This window comes from Symphodus melops (genome assembly GCF_947650265.1).
Source record: "Symphodus melops genome assembly, chromosome: 6".
NCBI classification, from domain to species: Eukaryota; Metazoa; Chordata; class Actinopteri; order Labriformes; family Labridae; genus Symphodus; species Symphodus melops.
Genome location: NC_136696.1, coordinates 10607261 through 10625084, shown reverse-complemented (window position 1 = coordinate 10625084; position 17824 = coordinate 10607261). Strand labels below are relative to the sequence as shown.

At 40.4% G+C, this 17824-nt stretch overlaps 3 protein-coding genes across 3 annotated transcripts; 2 read left to right on the top strand and 1 right to left on the bottom strand.

The window, feature by feature from the left end:
• Positions 1-658: 658 nt before the first annotated feature.
• LOC306825495 (charged multivesicular body protein 4b-like) lies at positions 659-3517 on the bottom strand. Its single transcript, XM_079346276.1, has 5 exons — positions 3281-3517; positions 2194-2290; positions 1904-2015; positions 910-1036; positions 659-796 (listed from the first exon to the last, which is right to left on the bottom strand). Exons 1-5 carry the CDS (start codon positions 3444-3446, stop codon positions 726-728), a joined length of 573 nt encoding a protein of 190 aa, XP_079202402.1. The 5' UTR covers positions 3447-3517; the 3' UTR covers positions 659-725.
• A 1994-nt stretch (positions 3518-5511) lies between these two features.
• chmp1a (charged multivesicular body protein 1A) lies at positions 5512-10361 on the top strand. The gene is made up of 7 exons (XM_079345593.1): positions 5512-5655; positions 6142-6161; positions 6253-6330; positions 7757-7903; positions 8085-8213; positions 8336-8529; positions 9933-10361. The coding sequence occupies exons 1-7, from the start codon at positions 5649-5651 to the stop codon at positions 9952-9954; spliced, it is 597 nt and encodes a 198-aa protein (XP_079201719.1). The 5' UTR covers positions 5512-5648; the 3' UTR covers positions 9955-10361.
• A 4561-nt stretch (positions 10362-14922) lies between these two features.
• Positions 14923-17382, top strand: slc10a3 (solute carrier family 10 member 3). The gene has a single exon (XM_079346220.1). The coding sequence runs from the start codon at positions 15392-15394 to the stop codon at positions 16805-16807; it is 1416 nt and encodes a 471-aa protein (XP_079202346.1). The 5' UTR covers positions 14923-15391; the 3' UTR covers positions 16808-17382.
• The last annotated feature ends 442 nt before the right edge of the window (positions 17383-17824 follow it).

Below are 17824 nucleotides of genomic sequence, written 5' to 3'. Positions count from 1 at the left end.
AAACATTATTTGATTTAATGCTACTTTCATTTCTATTTACATGTTGTCCTTTGCATAGCATTAAAAGGGTAAGTGTTTGATATGAAGAGCGCTTTAAGGTGAATTACTGCCTTTAAGGTTGTCCATGGTTACAGTTGGAGGAGTGATAAGTGAGGTGTCATTTCACTGCTGTTGTTCGGTCTCTGTCTGTCATGCCATGTTATAGACAGATATTAAAGGATGAGACACACAGCAGAAGTTGTCCCCGTGCTCTTGCATACCCACACTCAAAGATGTATTTCATTTAGTATGTGAAGTGTTACAGTTAACAGCATGATAATAAACATCACCCAAAAAGCGCTGTTACAGTGGTAAAATGTTTGTACTCCTTTCCTGAGCTTGAACCTACTACACAATACTTTAACACAAATTCTGCTTCTGTAAACCGTGTGCCAGACATTAAAAGGAAGTCATTTTCACGTGTGTATTTTCATACTTTGGGATTAAAAAGGACTAAAAGGTACACAACATTTTGGAACTGCTGATAAAGTCTTTTGTTTTTTTTGTAGTTTTTCAGCTTCTTTACCGGCTTTGATGGCTGCAACAAAAACTTGCCATCATATCTGTCAAAATGCTCAATGGCATCAAATGTCCAAACAATCATCACACTTATGAACAATGACATTTTCTGCCTTTTTATTCCCGCCTCACTTTCCTCTTGGCCCACAGATGCTGGTTTGTTGTGTTCATGTAGAGTCATTTGCCCAGTGCTGCAGATACTCTAAGGCCTCCTTCACATAATCTTCCTCTGTCTTTGCTTTGAGGGGAAACAAAAAAAAACAAAACATAGATGGTAATTTTCATTTGCATGAAGTCCAACCCCCCCTTCAGAGTCAGCGAGAACTGGCCTCATGCAGCCTTGGTTCTAACCTGGATGAGAAGGGGATGCAGTGGACAGCTCTCTCTGACAAGAAACTCTCTCCTCCCGACTGTCTGCCTCAACAAGACTCTCATCCAGATTCTTCTCCAGTCTCTCAAGCTCTGCCAGCAGCTCGCCCTGATGGTAAGCACACACACACACACACAACTCAGATCATCACATACAAAACTCTTGCTTCGTCAAAATATCCTCCAAAGCATCCGCATGCATAACAAGGTTATTACAGCAGCAATCAATTAATATCAGTACTACATTTTTATTCTAAATGACTGCTTGATATTGTCAATACTTACTCTTGGGGCTCACACACACAAAGAAAAATACAAAAGACATATTCAGTGTTAAACAAAGGCCCTGTTTATATGAATTACTGTAAAAATAGATGTCCTGTATAGAGCTGGACAGAAGGCACAAGATGCATTCAGGAAGCACTGTGATGTTCACTCTGTGATCACACTCTGAACCAGGCCTCACTGAACCAGGACAACACTGACACTCGCCTGTCATTTTTTTAATCATGTGCAACCTTCTCCACTGTAACATACTAAACACTTTGAGTTAAATTGTTGACCCTGTCATTCTTTGGTATTGAAATAATGTGCATCACGAGGGTGTTCACAAATGTGAAAAAAATTATATTTATTACACTTGCCATGCAAAAAGAAAGAGGAACATTTGTCTCAATTAATTGTTGTAATTCAATCATTGATCTATCCGTCAGTTCTTTACTGCTAACAGAGACTTCAATCTACAGTGAGCTTCTTAAACTGTAAACCAAGCAGCTGTAGAGAACAGCTGAATATGATTAAAGATGTGCTCATATCACATCCATCCTTCAGTGTACTTTCACACTCTAAATGTGAACCAGGAGCGTGTGATGTGATCACATGTTTAGGTCAGGTGTACACAAGACTAAGGCCAATGTCAGAGATCAACAAACTACTTCTTCATAAAAACATCCCTGAGAGAATAACCACGTTGTACCTCATCAAATTCCAATCCGAGGCTCATGGAGGTGTAGGGGTCTGACATGAGAGTCTCAGCCGGTTCCTCCTTGAAGTCCTTCATCAGGTCTTCCACCTTGTTGACGATATCTCTATAAAACAGGAAGAGGAAGTTAAAGTATCTGAGGCTAACAGAAGTTTAGCTCATGGAACATAATATGTACGGAGGGCATCTGTATAACCACTGTTATCCATGCTAAAAATCCTATTTTACATCTGTATGTTAAGTTACATGTTGAGTTAACTGTTGTTAATATCCTGTCTGCTTACATGTGTTCATGAGCCGACGTAATGGCTTTTAAAGCACTGTCAATGCTCCTGAGGTGTTTCTCGTACCACTTCTTTCTCCTCAGCGCCTGCAGAGCCACTAGAAGGAAAGCTCAGCAGAGAACAGTGTTAGAAAGACAACCTGTTGAAGCTGGCAAAGTAAAAAATGAATAACAGTGATTTTCCACTTTTTGACAGAAAACTGAACAGGTGAGTTCTGGTACTGTTGTAAAATGTTGTATGCAGATAAAGTGATTCAGACTTCAGGCCCTTTTTCAGCAGACATTTTGACGTGACACATTAGAAAGAGCCATAACATTTATGTCTCAGTAGATCTAATGGATTATGGGTAGTTTAATATGAAGATTAGGGATGTTTTAAATGTTAAGCATCATGTCAACATGTTTTAGTGATTTCTTTGGCGACAGCTTAGTATTCAGGGAAATCCCATTTTCCCACACTCTCATCTGCGTTTGATTCAGTTCAATGTTCAGTTCAGTGTTCTTTCAACACACTATACATTTCCTTTGTTTCAACTTCGAAAAAACACCTAAAACATCAAGTGATTTAAAAAAAAAAAGGAAACTATTACAATGACTTAACACAAAGTTGTCATGAAGAAAAATCAAGTTTGTTTTTTTGAAGGAGAGAGATAACCATTTAGTCTGCAAGGCTCTTATAACGTTTTTATTTATATCATAATAACACATATATGGTTTTATTGTTGTACAAGACTGCAATCTCCAGAGTAGGCCTGCTTAGAAGTTAAACATTGTCCTTACAACTTAAAAAAGTGATGAACCTTTGTTTTCAACTAGGCACTCAGTCATGATGCGGATCCCAAATTAAATGCTGTCTACTTTTTTCTAAATTTGATGTGATATCAACTCTTTCTTGTTTATTATGTGAACTATATGCTGAATTGCAACAATATCCTCATTTTAAAGCTCTACCCAATAATTGTTAGTTCAATTAACGTTAAGAAGTCTTACATTACTCTTCAGGTTCTTACTAAGCCTTGTTAAGTAACTTAAGTAACTTAAGTTATTTAATATGAAACCAAGTTTGATTGAAAAATGCTAAATCTCACCCTGTCTGTTTTTTCTGCTGATTGTCTTGACAAACTGAAGTTCCTGCTCAATCTTTCTCTTCAGATATTGTTCCTTCTTTAGAAGCAGCTCTTCTCTGTCCTGAAGTTTCTCTACGTCGTCTTGTTGGTAGGTCTTCTTTTTGACCTTTTCTCCTCCATTAGACATCTTAATAAACTTAGACAGGACCGGGACACGCAAATGTTCCGCTTTATGCGTTGCCCTGGTTACACAACGTTAGCATACAGCTACTCCTCATTGACCACAGCTGCCTCTAACCTTAAAAAACTCGTTTTATTATATATCATAATGTTGCATTATTGTTACTATTTTTTTAATAATACATTTTATTGAAATTTGACGCAATAGAATAGAATAGAACACGCAATACAGCACCCGTAAAGGTATAGTAAAATAATAATATTAAAATGATAGCTGCCTTAACAATAATACATATACACACATAAAGAGAAAATATATTCAAATAAAATAATACAAAATAAAATACTAATAATAATAATGATAAAGCAAACATAATTTGTATCATGTTTTGCATACATATAAATCATAAACTCAGTCCACCCTGTGTAAAGATAGTCTAGGTTAAACAGTCATCAGAAGCACTTTCATGTTATTTATCCCGCAGGAGAAGTTACAATAATTTTTCCATTTTTATTTTCCATATTTCCAATCACTAAACTGCTTACCCATTAAGAGCAGCATAGTTCATCATTCCTATTAATTGTTTACCTCTTAACATCAATTTTTTCAATCTATTAGCCTTACACAAGTCTTGCAAAAGAAAACAACAACAATATTAAAAAAATAATAAAAATAAAAAGATAATACAGCAGAATATGCATTACAAGACAAAAATTTAATTATTACCAGAAACTTTGTCAATTCCAAACAGGGAACTGACTATGATTCACAAATGCAGCCCACTGCAGATAGGAACATACTCTGTTCCTTTCACTATGATATGATATAAACTAGACTGCTGATATTGTTACAGGATGGTTATTAGCACAAAGGTTAAAAGAAGGTGTGTGTGTGTGTGTGGGGGGGGGGGGGTTGCCCTAAATGGTTAAACAAATTATGTTGATACATTTAAGACTTAAAATAAGACTTTAAAGTGTAGATGTAGTTGGCCATATTGCTGTTGAAGCCAATTATTGAAAGTCTGAGCAGACAAGCGAAACAAAGAACAATTTTAGAAAAATGATCCAAGCAATCACAAACAATATGAGAACAGAATAGATAGTCTGTCAGATTTATAGAGACCCATGACATCATGTGAAGGGAGGTATTATTAGTTTAGATCAGTCGATTAGGCTAATCTGGTTATGTGGATCAAGGATCTCTTAATTGAAAGATTAATTGAATTGAGAGGAGCTATTCTGGACACTTTTGTTGAAAGTGGATAAACATAGCCTACCTCGAGAGAAGTGGATTGGAGTTTGTTGTTTCACAGTTGATCGGGAAACTTTTACGAGGGAAAGAACATTTGGCCTTTATTTGAAATTGCAATAATGCAACGCAATATAGGCCCCTATTCAGTTTTAACACATATGATGACTATGATGATGAATTGTAATATATAAGATGTCTTTTTGGAAGTGATTTGGGGAATAGACTTGCAATGAAGACTATTTTAATAGTTAGCAGTTTATTCACTTAACAACAGTATTAATTAACAGAGCAAATCACCTCATACTACCACAGCCTACCAGGGTAAAGGAGCCAAAAAGCTGGCTATTATTAGAGAATGACAACTTCCTTTATGGGCCTAAAGAGTTCAAGTATAGGACTGAGAATGATTCTTCTGTGGATACCAGTCCATGGTGAAATCTGATGAAATGAACAAAAGTAAAAAATAAAAAACAACAACAACTTAATAATTGGCAAAAACGTCAGAAAAACAACCATGCGGAAAAGCTCAAATGAGGATGGCATTTAAAGAAACAGGACACAGCAGTTGTAATTTAAAAAATAAAAATGGGGGGGGGGGCTGCTGGAAGAGTTAAACCAGAGCCTTAAAAAGATTAATCCGTAAGTCAGTTTTCTAAATATATTTTCTATTTTCAGTCAATGAGATATATTTTATTACTCATTCTATTACAGAATAGCTAATTGATTTGCTTTCTTGGTTGTTTTTTATCTTGAATTGATTTTCTTGATTTCAATTTCTTACCCGATGGTGGCAGTAATGTGTCGTTTTGTTGTGTGCGGCCAGAAAACCCTGCAGAGAAGAAGAACTGCTACTGGACCAGGAAGTAAGATAGTCGGTATCACAACAAAACAAGAGTATCCTGTAGATCAGCTGAAAATAAGATTTCTTTGAGCAGCTGGAGTCATATTGGTCTTGTCATGGATGGTATGTCGTTTTTTAACAGCTGAACTATCAACCTGGACTAAAGTCTTTGAAGCTATCAGAGAGGAATAAAGACTGAAAGCTGTTATTAGCTCGTTAGCTTGGGTGTGTGTTAGCTCGGTTAGCTGTCAGCTGTCTGTTTTATTTGTCATCTCTAAATGTTGTAACCAGACAGATGATTCATTATGCTTTGAAAACACTTCTTGTTTTAACACTGAATGTTGCGGTAAATATAAGTAAAACTGAGAAATGTGCTGAGAAACATCTGGACATCTCCCGACGTCTCCACCCTACTAAAACATGATGACTTATGATTGAAAAATGCAGTAGAGTATATTATTCAACAGAGGATTTGAATGTTCAGCCATGGCTGCATTCATTGTTGTGTTTCATGCATTATATATCTACTAGTGTGACATATTAAAACTAAGGTTGACAGATTACAATAAACCCTCCTGATCCTGTCCCTTTCCCTTTCTTCTGTCACAGATATGATCTTCAATCTGAGGGTATGTTTCTGTGAGAAACTTTAATCCTTATCGGCATGGTTCAGATCACAAAGTAGATGATTTTCTTTACATCTCTCTGTTTGGTTCACAGTTCACTTCTAAGCAGCTCGAGAGACTGGCTAAGAAAGCAGAGAAGGATGCTGAAAAGGAGCAGGCCAAGGTTAAGAAGGTGAGCACAATAGATAGATATGTGTAGTGGGCCTGTAGACTGTAGAGAGTGGCGATAATGTTTGTGTTAACGCTTAGTGTGTTTGTTCTCCACACTTAAAAGACATGAAGAATGGCATCTGATCATTTTAGTTGATGAAATATTGAGTTAAATAATTTATGTAAAGTCTAAACAGAGATGTAAACCTCGAACTGTATCAAAAAATCGGTAGATTAATTTTTAAATTTTTTTTATCTCTTAAAAAAAATCTAATCTAAAATCTAACTTCATCAAAAGACGTCCAACTCAAGTTAAAACATGAAATCAGAGCTGACATTAAAACTTTTTTTTTTAAAATGTCATGTCTTCTTTATTAGGATGTAAGGCTGCAAGCAAAAGAAAATACACCTCAAATGAGGATAAGTGTTGAATGACTCGAGGACACTCGTGTTCATTTGTTCTTCTGTTGGTCTGATATTTTACAAAGAACGCTGTAGCTGTCTGAAACAGCTGATACTCAGGGTTCATGTACCGACAATGTCTGTTGTTACTGAGGTTCAGGCTCCTGCTCTACCCTGACCAAGAACACCAGTAATGCAAAGAAAGTTATTTTTTTCCACTTATTTGTTTATCTTCATTTTATTTCAGTCACTATTTATTGTTTTGGCTTCATGATTTATATTTTTTGTTATCAGATCTTTCATAGGCATTTTACTGTCTAATAAAGTCAGAAGGTGGCAGTGCAGCTCCAGCAATAAATGAGGAGTTGTTTGGTAAATCGATATGTCTTGGCCTATTTATATAAATAATTCTGTTCGGATGTCACGAGGCATATCTGTTCCTTTTTGAAACGCACGCTCGGTGTTGATGTTGTGGTCGAACATATTCAGGATACTTGTGTCATGATCTTCTCACCGTGCAGTGATATTTCCCTGATGAGTCATGATAGTCTCCACTTCTCATTTCCTGTCTAAGAGCTCCCATGCATTAGAGATGTGAGGCGCGGCTAATGATGCTGTTTGCTTTTATGACTGCTGAAAGGGTTGTTGTTGTTGTTGTTGTTTTACAGACTTAATGGTAGACACACTTTTCGAGAGTTCTTCCGCATATTGAAACAACAATAATTTCATTATTGGACAACATTTTTTAAAAAAAAGAAAAAAAAGGGTAAATTAACTGAACTTAAAGTTGGTTGAAAAGAGCAATGCTCTAATCTCTTTAAACTACAAATCTTAATGTTCAAAATGCGATGATGAATTATTTCTTTTCAGTGGATTCACGATATAATGACATCAGGTGGTTAATCACACAGTCGTGTTTCTGTAAGTCAGTCAGAACATGTTGACTCTGTTTTAATGAACTTTGTTGATGACTTGTTTGTGGTTCACTAAAAGTGAATCCTGCAGGATGTTTTGGTCTGCTCACAGTGTCTGTGTTTCATCAACAGGCGTTACAACAGAAGAATGTAGAAGTTGCCAGAGTCTACGCGGAGAATGCTATCCGGAAAAAAAATGAAGGTCTTAACTGGCTGCGCATGGCGTCACGAGTGGACGCGGTGTCCTCCAAAGTCCAGACTGCAGTCCAAATGAAAGCAGTATGTAACTGTGTTCAATCACTTATATATGCTGCCTGAGATTTTACACAGATTAACTGTACTTTCACATTTGACTCTTCCAATCATTTACTGTTTTTTCATTCACTTTAAATGGAAAAAAGATGACTTCTTTTCTTTGTCAACACACATTAAAAGCTTTTTATATGTATATATTTTAAAGGTTTCTAAAAGCATGGGCCAGGTGACTAAGTCACTGGACAAGGCTTTGAAGTCCATGGACCTCCAAAAGATTTCTGCTGTCATGGATAAGTTTGAAAGCCAGGTTGAAAACCTCGACGTTCACACCTCGGTGAGTTTCTGGAGCTAGTTTTTTTGTATGGAGGATGCCTAAGGATGAGGCATGCTTGACTCAACTTGTCCTGCAATCTTTTGTCCTCTATAAGTAATCCATGCGTCTTATTCCTGCACCAGGTGATGGACGACTCCATGAGCTCAGCGACTACACTGACCACACCTCAGAACCAGGTGGACGACTTGATCCACCAGATAGCAGAAGAGAGCGGGCTGGAGGTGATGGACCAGCTCAGCCAGCTGCCTGCAGGAGCCACCTCAGTGGGTGCTGAGAGCTCACGGAGCAACGAAAAGGAGGACCAGCTGTCTCGAAGGTAAGGACCCGCATCTGTAGAGGATTTGTGGCATCTGGTAACTACAGTCGTGTCACAATCAGCATCTTTGTGTCCCGGAGGGATTTCCTTAAGCGTAGTGATGAATACTGCTAATATTGAGTGCAGACCCAGTGGTTAAGGACTAACAAGCAGCACATGAGTAAGCAATTAGAATAAAGCATGACATCAGAAAATGTGATTATCTCCCCCCCCTCCCCACACACACACACAGACTAAAGGCAGAAACACTGGATCCTTCTTTTGCACAGCTAAGGAGCGCACATGTCGTAGACGCACACACTGGGGTATAAGCATTGACACACATCTCTTCCCTCGCCTACCTCACCTAAAGAAGCCCGGGTAGATTTCTACTAGAGCCATCCTCGAACCAAACAAGACACCAGAATGAGAAAGAGCCAACCTGAGACCAACACCAAGCTGTCCCTGACACATAGACTCTTCCAATACTTCCAGACACGAGCGCTCACAAAGGAAATGTACCATTGGCCCTCAAACAGACTCACAAATGCAAACAACATAATCTCCCCTAATGTTAAGGTGCTTATGGTGCCTGCTGCTGTGTGATCACTGTCGCTGAAATATCTTCAATCTGCATGTCAACATTTCATACAGAAGAGCATCTGCAGGGTGACTATAAGACTGGAAAAAGAGATTTAGAGATTAAAAAAATCTTGTTGTTTTTTTAGTTTTGATTTCACTCAGGACAGCCTCATTCCCAAGAGATGGTAGTTCAGTCATAACTCCTTTAAGTCTGATCAGCGATTTTAATCAAACAGGTATTTGAATAAAGGTGAATGGTCATGCTTGTCTCTGTTCTGTCTCTCTACATTAAATAGGTTTAATATTGATCTGTTGGTTATGCAGAACAACAATGTGTTCTCGGCCGGAGCTCGGGGAGATTGTACTGCACGCATTTCCACTCTGTAACAGAGATTTTAAGATCAGCGTTTAACATAATTCCAAACGATATGATACTCTTTATTGTCCCCTTGGGAAGATGTGACCCCTGACTGAGATGCTTAAAAAAAAAAAAAAAAAAGGTGCTGATGTTGATTGGTTTGAACAGCATCACTGTGCTGTGCAGCTGTCCAGATCTCGTCCAGGAAGATTTGTCTTGATATTGTTGCACATAAAATAGAACAAGGCAGTAAAACCAGTTTTCACATGCCAAGCATTCTGTGGCTCATTAAACAGGTGTTAACATCTAGAGGTGCTGTTCTCATTACTGGCAGGTTTCTGGCAGTAAGATTAGTAAGTGTTGAAGCAGCTTAAAGCTTTAAAGTTCGACACGTTTTTGTCACGAGAATCTTGCCGTAGATTCATAATAATTTATTTACCCCGTTTCACAAACACTTCATCTCCCTCCTGTTTTCTTGTTGCAGGTTGGCTGCTCTGCGGAACTGAGAGCTCCTCCGAGGGAAGGTGACCGTCGCCTACGGCTGTGTGTAAGCAGACAGGCTTAATGATGGCAACACAAGCTTTGTGTGTTTCTATTGAACTGTTCCGACCGGGAGGACTTAATGAGCCTATTGATTACCATCCCCCCTGCTCTATAAATACACACATCAGCCAGAAATACCACCTGAGAAGGCTGGAATCTCTCCCTGGTTCACCTTCTTATTTCGATCCATCTATTCCTGTCCCTTCCTTTCCCCTCTAATTCCCCATTGCACCTCATTTTACCTTCCCTCTCCCTCCGTTTTTTTTTTTTTATCCCTTCTACTCTGCCACTTTTTCTACTCCCTGGCTCTGATATCATACTCTTATGGATGTATGCTATGTAAACAAAAATAAACCAATCTTATAAATTGTATGATGTATAATAATGAAAAAAATTAAAAGTTTTATTAGGCAGTTATACACTGCAGGCGATCGTGAGGGGCAGGGCGGGTCGAAGATGTGTCTCCATTGTTGTTTCTACAGTTATTAGACTTTGTCAGTACGGGGGGATTTGATTGGGTGATTCTGGTTTAAGGAACGAGAAAAGTTTAAAAGGAAATGAATTCTGGCTTGAGCAATTTAAGTTCAGTTGTTATTAAGGTAACACTAATGCTAAATTCACCCTAATGCATGTTCAGTTAGAAACACCAAACTTTTATGTCTATGGCTGACATCCACACTACCTGCCACGTTGCCCTTAAAGTGCAGTGTTTGAAGATGATGGAGAGCTTTAAGTTTGCGAACTGAGAAACAGAACTGGATACAAGCAGATCTGCTTACTGACTGGTCTTTTCCTTTACTGGTAGAAAAATAAACCTCTTTACACGCTGCGGTTATCTGACCACTAAGAACTAATAAAAGGCACTGTGCAGGAAGCAAGCCAAGGCTTCCATCAACCCAGCTGCACACTGTATATTGAGTATATACAGTCTATGAGCCCAACATAGAGTGACAACCAGTGCCTGTTTGTGCTGCTGTTTAAACCGGCATGCACATGCATGGTCAGGTGAAATGGGCTTTCAGAGAACCGTTATGATACTGTACTAAAATACGTTTTACATGTCAAATATCTTTTATTGAGCAATCAACTCACACATACAACCAATGATAAACATTTGGCTCGTTTTTTTATAGTCATCACAATGTGCATGTAATCCTGAAGTCCTTTTAACACTATAACGACCGGCACACAAGTTTTGATAAATAAAATAAATGCAATAACGTACCTAAAATACATTTTGGATGGAGGTCGATGTGATTTAAATGACGGTCTTTAGAATTGACAGCGCAGTAGTGTGGAGGTCGGGCTCTCTTTTTCTTCTCAGAATCATCCCAGTTAAAGCTGCTTCATGTTCTGACACTGTAAATCATCAAAGGACAATCTTCAGACCTTGTGGGTGTCAAAATGGTTTGTGTGTTCTTCTTTCTGTTTATTCAGATTTTTTTTTTCTTTTTTTTGCCTGTATTCATCTTTTGTTTTGCTCCTTTGCTTGGAATGCCTTATTTGGGATGAAGTTGATTGTAAAGGTGCTTCCCTCTTCAGTGCCTGACAGATTGTAGATCAGAAAGTGAGCAGCAGTGAAATGAGACTCCACCGACATCAGTCATTTAAAACCGTTTCAGTTCCTCTTCCTGAAAGACGAGCTGTAGATGTTTTCAGCTTCGTCTTAACCAGCATCACTGACATTGATAGGTGTGAGCTCCTGTTGCCATCAGGACATGTCAGCAGGACATGATCGTAATTATAACATTACATTGTTTCTTTGAATTTGCATCGTGTGAAGTTGTTTGATCCCTTTTTTTTGTTTGTCGTTTTCAACAAGTTAAGAAGTTGAAGATCACCCATACCAACACGGAAACCCCATGCAGGTATTTTTGGAAACTTGTCTGTGTCCAAATAAATGAATCATCCTCAAGTGTCTCGTTCTATCAGGAGGAGACTTCAGTGTATCTTTAGCAGGGATAAACATGCTGGACATTTTGTTTTTAATGTGAAAAGAAGGAGTTCATGCCCCTGGTTGTTATTACCCAGAGTTTTTGCTTAAAAAGTTCATTAGTAAAGTGTGACAGAAATGCAGAAGATGTGATTTACACGCATAGCAGGTGAGATTTAAAGTTGGTGAAATAAAATGTATAATGGGGGCTGCATGAAATCACGAAAACCATCTGGTTCTATTTGTTTCTTCCTTTTTTTGATATCCAGTCTCTACATTGAGACTGCTGAGATGTAAAGTTCAGGTTGGCTGTCGTCACATCCACATGTAAAGGTTCAGCGTCATGCTCTGCCATGGTTTCAGGTTTGTTTTTGTCCATTTTAATCCCGAAGAGGGTTTATTTATACTCAAGAATTCAGCAGGACTTTGCAGATCTTTTGTTTTGTATATTAACCTTGTGAAAATAAAAGCTTGCCCTCTTGACACACGTGACTTCAGTGGTTTGTTTTTAAAGTGGTGACAGACATACAGCCTCCACATGAGGCTTTAATTGATGTGTGCGCCAAATATGTAACAGAGCTTTATGTCAGGTCCAATTTCAAGCAGCAGTAGATACTCCAAATACATGATGGCAAAGCTGCTGCTTAAAGATAAATCAAATATATTTTCATAATGATACTTTTTTATATGTAGCATCAGTAAATGTCACAGAAGTTATTAAAAACATTTCTAAAATAAAAAAAATTACAATATATAAAGTTAATCAGTTGGCTTACTGATTTAATTGTTAAACTAAATGAATATCCTAAAATAGAAAGCACACTACATACATGTGTTTAACATCCTATAGCAGGTGAAAGTATCCAAAAATGTTGTTTATATTTTATTTTTGGGATACAATTTTCAGAACAACATGGCCAGATTGTGGTCAGGAGTCTTGATGGAAAACGAGCAAAATGTTGGCTCATCTTTTTATTCTAACTTGACTTGCTTCGGGGGAAATGTATTGGTTGTTTTAGTTGCACTCTGAAATATACAATACAGATACAGGACAATCACAGGATGATGATGAAGCCTTGCTACAACATTCGCTGAGCTCCTGTCCTTACAGCTCTGCTCTTGTTGTTGGCATACTGTTATCTAACAGAGCATCTGTTTATGTGGACTGGTGCTTTAATGGCATTTTACAGGCTTATTTTGTGATCACAGCTGCTTATGATCCTATTGCAACCCAACACAAGAAGGATCATTACTGCTCTCACTGTCGTTTCTTCACAGGTTGCTATGTTCTCGGGGTAAAGAGCTGAAACTGCAACATAAACAGTAAAGATTCCTATAATTTTTCCCTCAAGACTTTACTCAGGAAAGTGTGAAAATGAGCAATAGAAATAAAACCATTTTTCTTTTAACTCTCTCTCCGTCTCTGCATCACTGTTTGTGAAATAGATCATGAGGTGAAATATTGTACCTTGGGTAAGAAATTAGAGAGCTGGGGGAGGGGAGCGGCACATGCAGACAGGAGATGTGTGTGTCAGAAGCCCCATAACCACATAACCACAGGCTGTCCTTTCATTAAATGTCAAAGAGGGGACTATAGTCATCACCCCAGCAGGTTGTCTTGGCGTGCACTGCGTGTTTCCACTGTGGACTCCCCCGCCTTTTCTCTCTGTGGATGCTTTGACTTAGCCATGCTGACAGAAGGAGGACACACAACTCATGGAAACACAATTCATGATGAGCAGGCTATCCTGGGACTTTAATACTTTGAGCAGAGTGGTGGGTGTCCTGGGTGACGTTCTCAACGGAAAATACTCACCCATTGTCCTCGCTGACCCTCTGTAGACTTAAAAGATGGATGTTATGAAATGAAAAAGGCTTTTAAATATTTAAGTGAGTCACAGCAGGAGTGTGTTACTAAAAAAAGCGATTCTCACAGTGTTGTGCTGACAGAGGAGGAGTTCCCATTTAAAGTGACATTTCCCCGAGATGGGCTGTAGTTTCAGGTTTCCCTGTTGTGTCTGCTATTTGTGTTCAACAAATAAGCTATAGCCTACTTGGCAGTGACAGTGAAACTGGAAACTGCTCAGTGAGCAAGGAGTGAAAGCATAATGGATCAGTGTCACGCGATACTATAGGATCAGAGGACAGTAAACAGAGACAGCAAAACTGTGGATTGAGTGTGCTAAAGGGAGGAGCAACAACATTTCCATATTTTCTGAATACAATAGGAAAAGGAAGAAAAACTAAGGATGAGACAAAGGCAGGATTAAACTGAACACCAAGCAGTCATCTACGTTGATGATGTTAAGCTTTACTGTTTGCTTTAATATTATCATCGCAACTCCGCCATTTTATTTGGAGGAGAGGAAATTAAAGCATGTCCCCCTGTGTTTGTTATGGGTAATCCCCCCCCCCCCCCCAGACAGATAGAAATCACGGTGTTCCCTCTCCCATGTGACCGCCCCTGCTCATTGGCTAAGGAGCGGGGAGAGTGTACGGTTTATGCTGCTCCGATTGGATTAAGAAAGGGTTACGTCAAGGTAGTCATAGTTACCTAGAAAGAGACCGGAAGTAAAGGGATTTTTCCTTTAGAAATAAACTAATATTAATATAACGGGGTCGAAATCAGCATTTTTTTGTCATTATTTAAAGTCCAGAAATAGTATTTATTTGGTACTACCTGGCTTTCTGTGTGCTGTTCAGTTTGGTACATTTTCAAGTAAATAAAATGTTCCGTGAGACTGTTTAGGTAATAAATCAAATATCTAATGTCAATGTCAATAAGTATCCACTGGGAAAGACATTATTTGACACACTCCAAACGCCGATACTGCTCGACATTACAGTGGTGGAAACTAAAAGAGTAATTTATAATTAATGACATTAAACGAAGCGGGCACTGTGTTCATTGTAGGGTTTTTCTTTGGTCGGTGTCCCGGCGCATGGTCTAGATTTACCCGGTTAATCCCGTTTTAATCCCTCACTGACGAGAGGCTTTTATTTTGTCCACAGACCGGAAGTGTGATTTTTAAAACACAAGCTAACTTTACCGTCACCGCTGTGAGCAGCAAATAAACGGCGGCTGGGCTAAAATGCTCCCAGTTTCCATCAACAAGGAAAATAATAGAAACGGAAGAGGAGACGAGGCTTTAGTTGTTCGAGACGGACATTTTCCCATCGAGTAGAGCCCTTCAGGAGGCAGTGTGGGCTTTCTGCGTGCCCGGGCTGCTGCTGTTTAGCTCGGCTTGGACAGGACAGGGCGGGGTGATGTTTAGGTTCCGGTATAAAGGCGGCGAGAAAATGGGAATCAGACGAGATGTGGAGCCGGCTGTTGACGCTGTCGTTTTTTACCGGAGACTAGAATGAGAAATTTACCGTCCTGGTTTAACAGGGCGGCGGTGTAACCGTCTGGGGAGGCCGCTGTCGTGGGAGCTTGGTGTCTCTGCGGCCCCCTGTCCGTCAGTAAAATGAGGACGCTATTTACGCTCTGTTGTCTCTTCCTTATTACCGGAGGAGCGGATCGGGCGTGGGCGACCGGAAACCTGACAGTCGATAGCAGCAACGACAGCAACCTGACGGCCGACAGCAGCAGCAGGTATATCCGAATCGGGGACGGATCTTCTCAGGAGTTTGAGTTTCCTGAAAACACCAACGGCGTGATTGTAATCTCCAGCTGGTACAGGAAGTCTGCAGCCAGCAGGAAGGGCCGTCAGAGCTGGAAGCAGACTGTGAAAGTCCGCTCCCTGGACCCCGAGGTCCTCTCCATCCTGAATGTGACGGACAGCGGCCACACAGGACCAGCCAGGAGCTACATTATCAGCATCCGCTCGGGTTTCCCAGGCAAAGCTCAGCTGCAGATCCAGCTGCTGGACCTGGACCAGGATTCGGTTCCGGTTCTGATTGAGGAGAGGACAGATTACTCCATCAGAGTGGCTCCTGGAGGTGATGATCCGGCCACCCGGCTAATCCAGTCGGGTGGCCTGTCCCATTTCTCTGAGAACCCCATTCTGTTTGCCTTGCTGCCCCTCATCTTTGTCAACAAGTGTGCCTTCGGGTGCAAGGTGGAGGTAGAGGTGCTGCGGGGTCTCCTCAGGAATCCTGTGCCCCTGATCCTGGGGGTGCTGGGTCAGTTCCTGGTGATGCCTTTGTATGCGTACTGTGTATCCTGGCTAGCTGTGCTGCCCAAAGCGCTCTCCCTGGGCCTGGTCATCACCTGCTCAGCCCCTGGGGGAGGTGGGGGTTACCTGTACAGCCTGCTGCTGGGTGGAGACGTCACCCTGGCCATCTCCATGACCCTGGTGTCCACAGTGGTGGCAGCAGCAGCCATGCCTTTGTCATCAGCTTTTTACGGGTGGCTACTGGGGGTTCATGCCGCCTTGCATGTGCCGTTTGTGAAAATCCTGGGCACCCTCCTCTTCATCGCCATCCCCATCTCCCTAGGCATGCTGGTGAAGCTGCGCCTGCCCGCCCTCACGCGCGTCCTGCTTAAACTCATACGGCCGTTTAGCCTGGTGCTCATCGTCGGTGGCATCTTTATGGCTTACCAAATGGGGTCATCCATCTTGGCCAATGTGCAGCCGCAGATTGTGGCAGTCGGGGTGACAGTGCCTTTGCTGGGACTGGTGGTAGGAGCCGTCCTGGCCAAACTGGCGGGCCTGCCCCCGCCTCAGAGGAAGACGGTCAGCATCGAGGTGGGGGTCCAGAACAGTCTGCTGGCTCTCGCTGTCATGCAGCTGTCCTTCCGTCGTGAGGAGGCTGACTTTGCGTCCCAGGCACCCTTCATCGTGGCCCTCAGCAGCACCTCAGAGATGCTGCTCATCGTCCTGGGATACTTTGCCCATCGGAGGTTGTGTGGGTCTGCCGTCCCAAGAAGTGACGCCTGATTGTAGCCACAGTCCTTTTATCCGAACTATTTTTCAAAAATGAACCCCTCAAACCTGTGGAAATTTTGGCTACCAGATGCCAACAATCACCGATCCATTCCTCACTGTTGTGGTACACAGGACAGTGAATGGACTTTTTTTGTGCTTTGTCTTTTGTTTTTCGTATTTTTCATGAAAACCAAAGGCCTTTTCCCCTCTGAGACCTTTTTGTGTTAATTTTACAGTATGTACTTTTTAAAATCAGAAAATACTGTGAGGTACGTAATGTAAATATTCCTAAAAAGAGAAAAACCTATCAAAGAAAAGTTATTTTTGTACCAGATTACTTTTTGTAATCAAGCAAAGATTGATTTGCATCATGTTTACAAGAGGTCCATGTGTCTTAGCCTGGGGGAGAGCTTTTGGGGGAAGGGGGGGGCGTTAAGTACAAACGTTTGTGAATCAAACAGGAACATGATGATGGTGTTTTGAAAGTATTTGCTACTGATTGTGTTTCCTGGATCTGCGAATCCATGTACTTGAATATTGGAGAGGAGAGATGACGAAAAAGTAAATAAAAACATTGTTAAAGCAGATTTCACTTTGTCTACAGTGTGTATAGAAACCTGACCAACTAGTCAGTGTTGCTACAGAGCAGGCGGTCTGTTGTAACGAGACTGTTGGCTGGTTGGGTTTTATCAGATCACAGAACACATTGCTGTTAGCCCCTAAATGGTTGGTGTTTCACTTTTACACTCTGGTAAATGAACGAATGGTTCTGGGTTATGAATAGAAGAACAACGTCACAGTGTGTTGAAATTCCCAGGTGGAACATTTTGCCTCGTCAAAAAGATATTGATATCAGTTTTATAGGCTTTAACGACATGTAAATAGTACAATAGAAGCCTTACAAAGCATTTGAAATGGCATTGGAGGTAAATAGGATTTATTTGGCACCGCCTTAGAAGGTTGAAACAAAAGTCGAAAAGTAAACATTCTTTCCAGACTATGTGTTGTTTCTAAAATAATCCACAGCAC

What these genes read in the sequence shown, in the direction of transcription:
- slc10a3 (XM_079346220.1), top strand. Translation starts at nt 15,392, where the DNA reads ATGAGGACGCTATTTACGCTCTGTTGTCTCTTCCTTATTACCGGAGGA.
- chmp1a (XM_079345593.1), top strand. An exon ending in CTGCAGTCCAAATGAAAGCA is followed by an intron (nt 7,904 to 8,084) that starts GTATGTAACTGT and finishes TATATTTTAAAG; the next exon opens with GTTTCTAAAAGCATGGGCCA. An exon ending in GAGGACCAGCTGTCTCGAAG is followed by an intron (nt 8,530 to 9,932) that starts GTAAGGACCCGC and finishes TTCTTGTTGCAG; the next exon opens with GTTGGCTGCTCTGCGGAACT.
- LOC306825495 (XM_079346276.1), bottom strand. Translation starts at nt 3,446, where the DNA reads ATGTCTAATGGAGGAGAAAAGGTCAAAAAGAAGACCTACCAACAAGAC. An exon ending in CAGCAGAAAAAACAGACAGG is followed by an intron (nt 2,291 to 3,280) that starts GTGAGATTTAGC and finishes CTTTCCTTCTAG; the next exon opens with TGGCTCTGCAGGCGCTGAGG. An exon ending in TGCATCCCCTTCTCATCCAG is followed by an intron (nt 797 to 909) that starts GTTAGAACCAAG and finishes TTCCCCTCAAAG; the next exon opens with CAAAGACAGAGGAAGATTAT.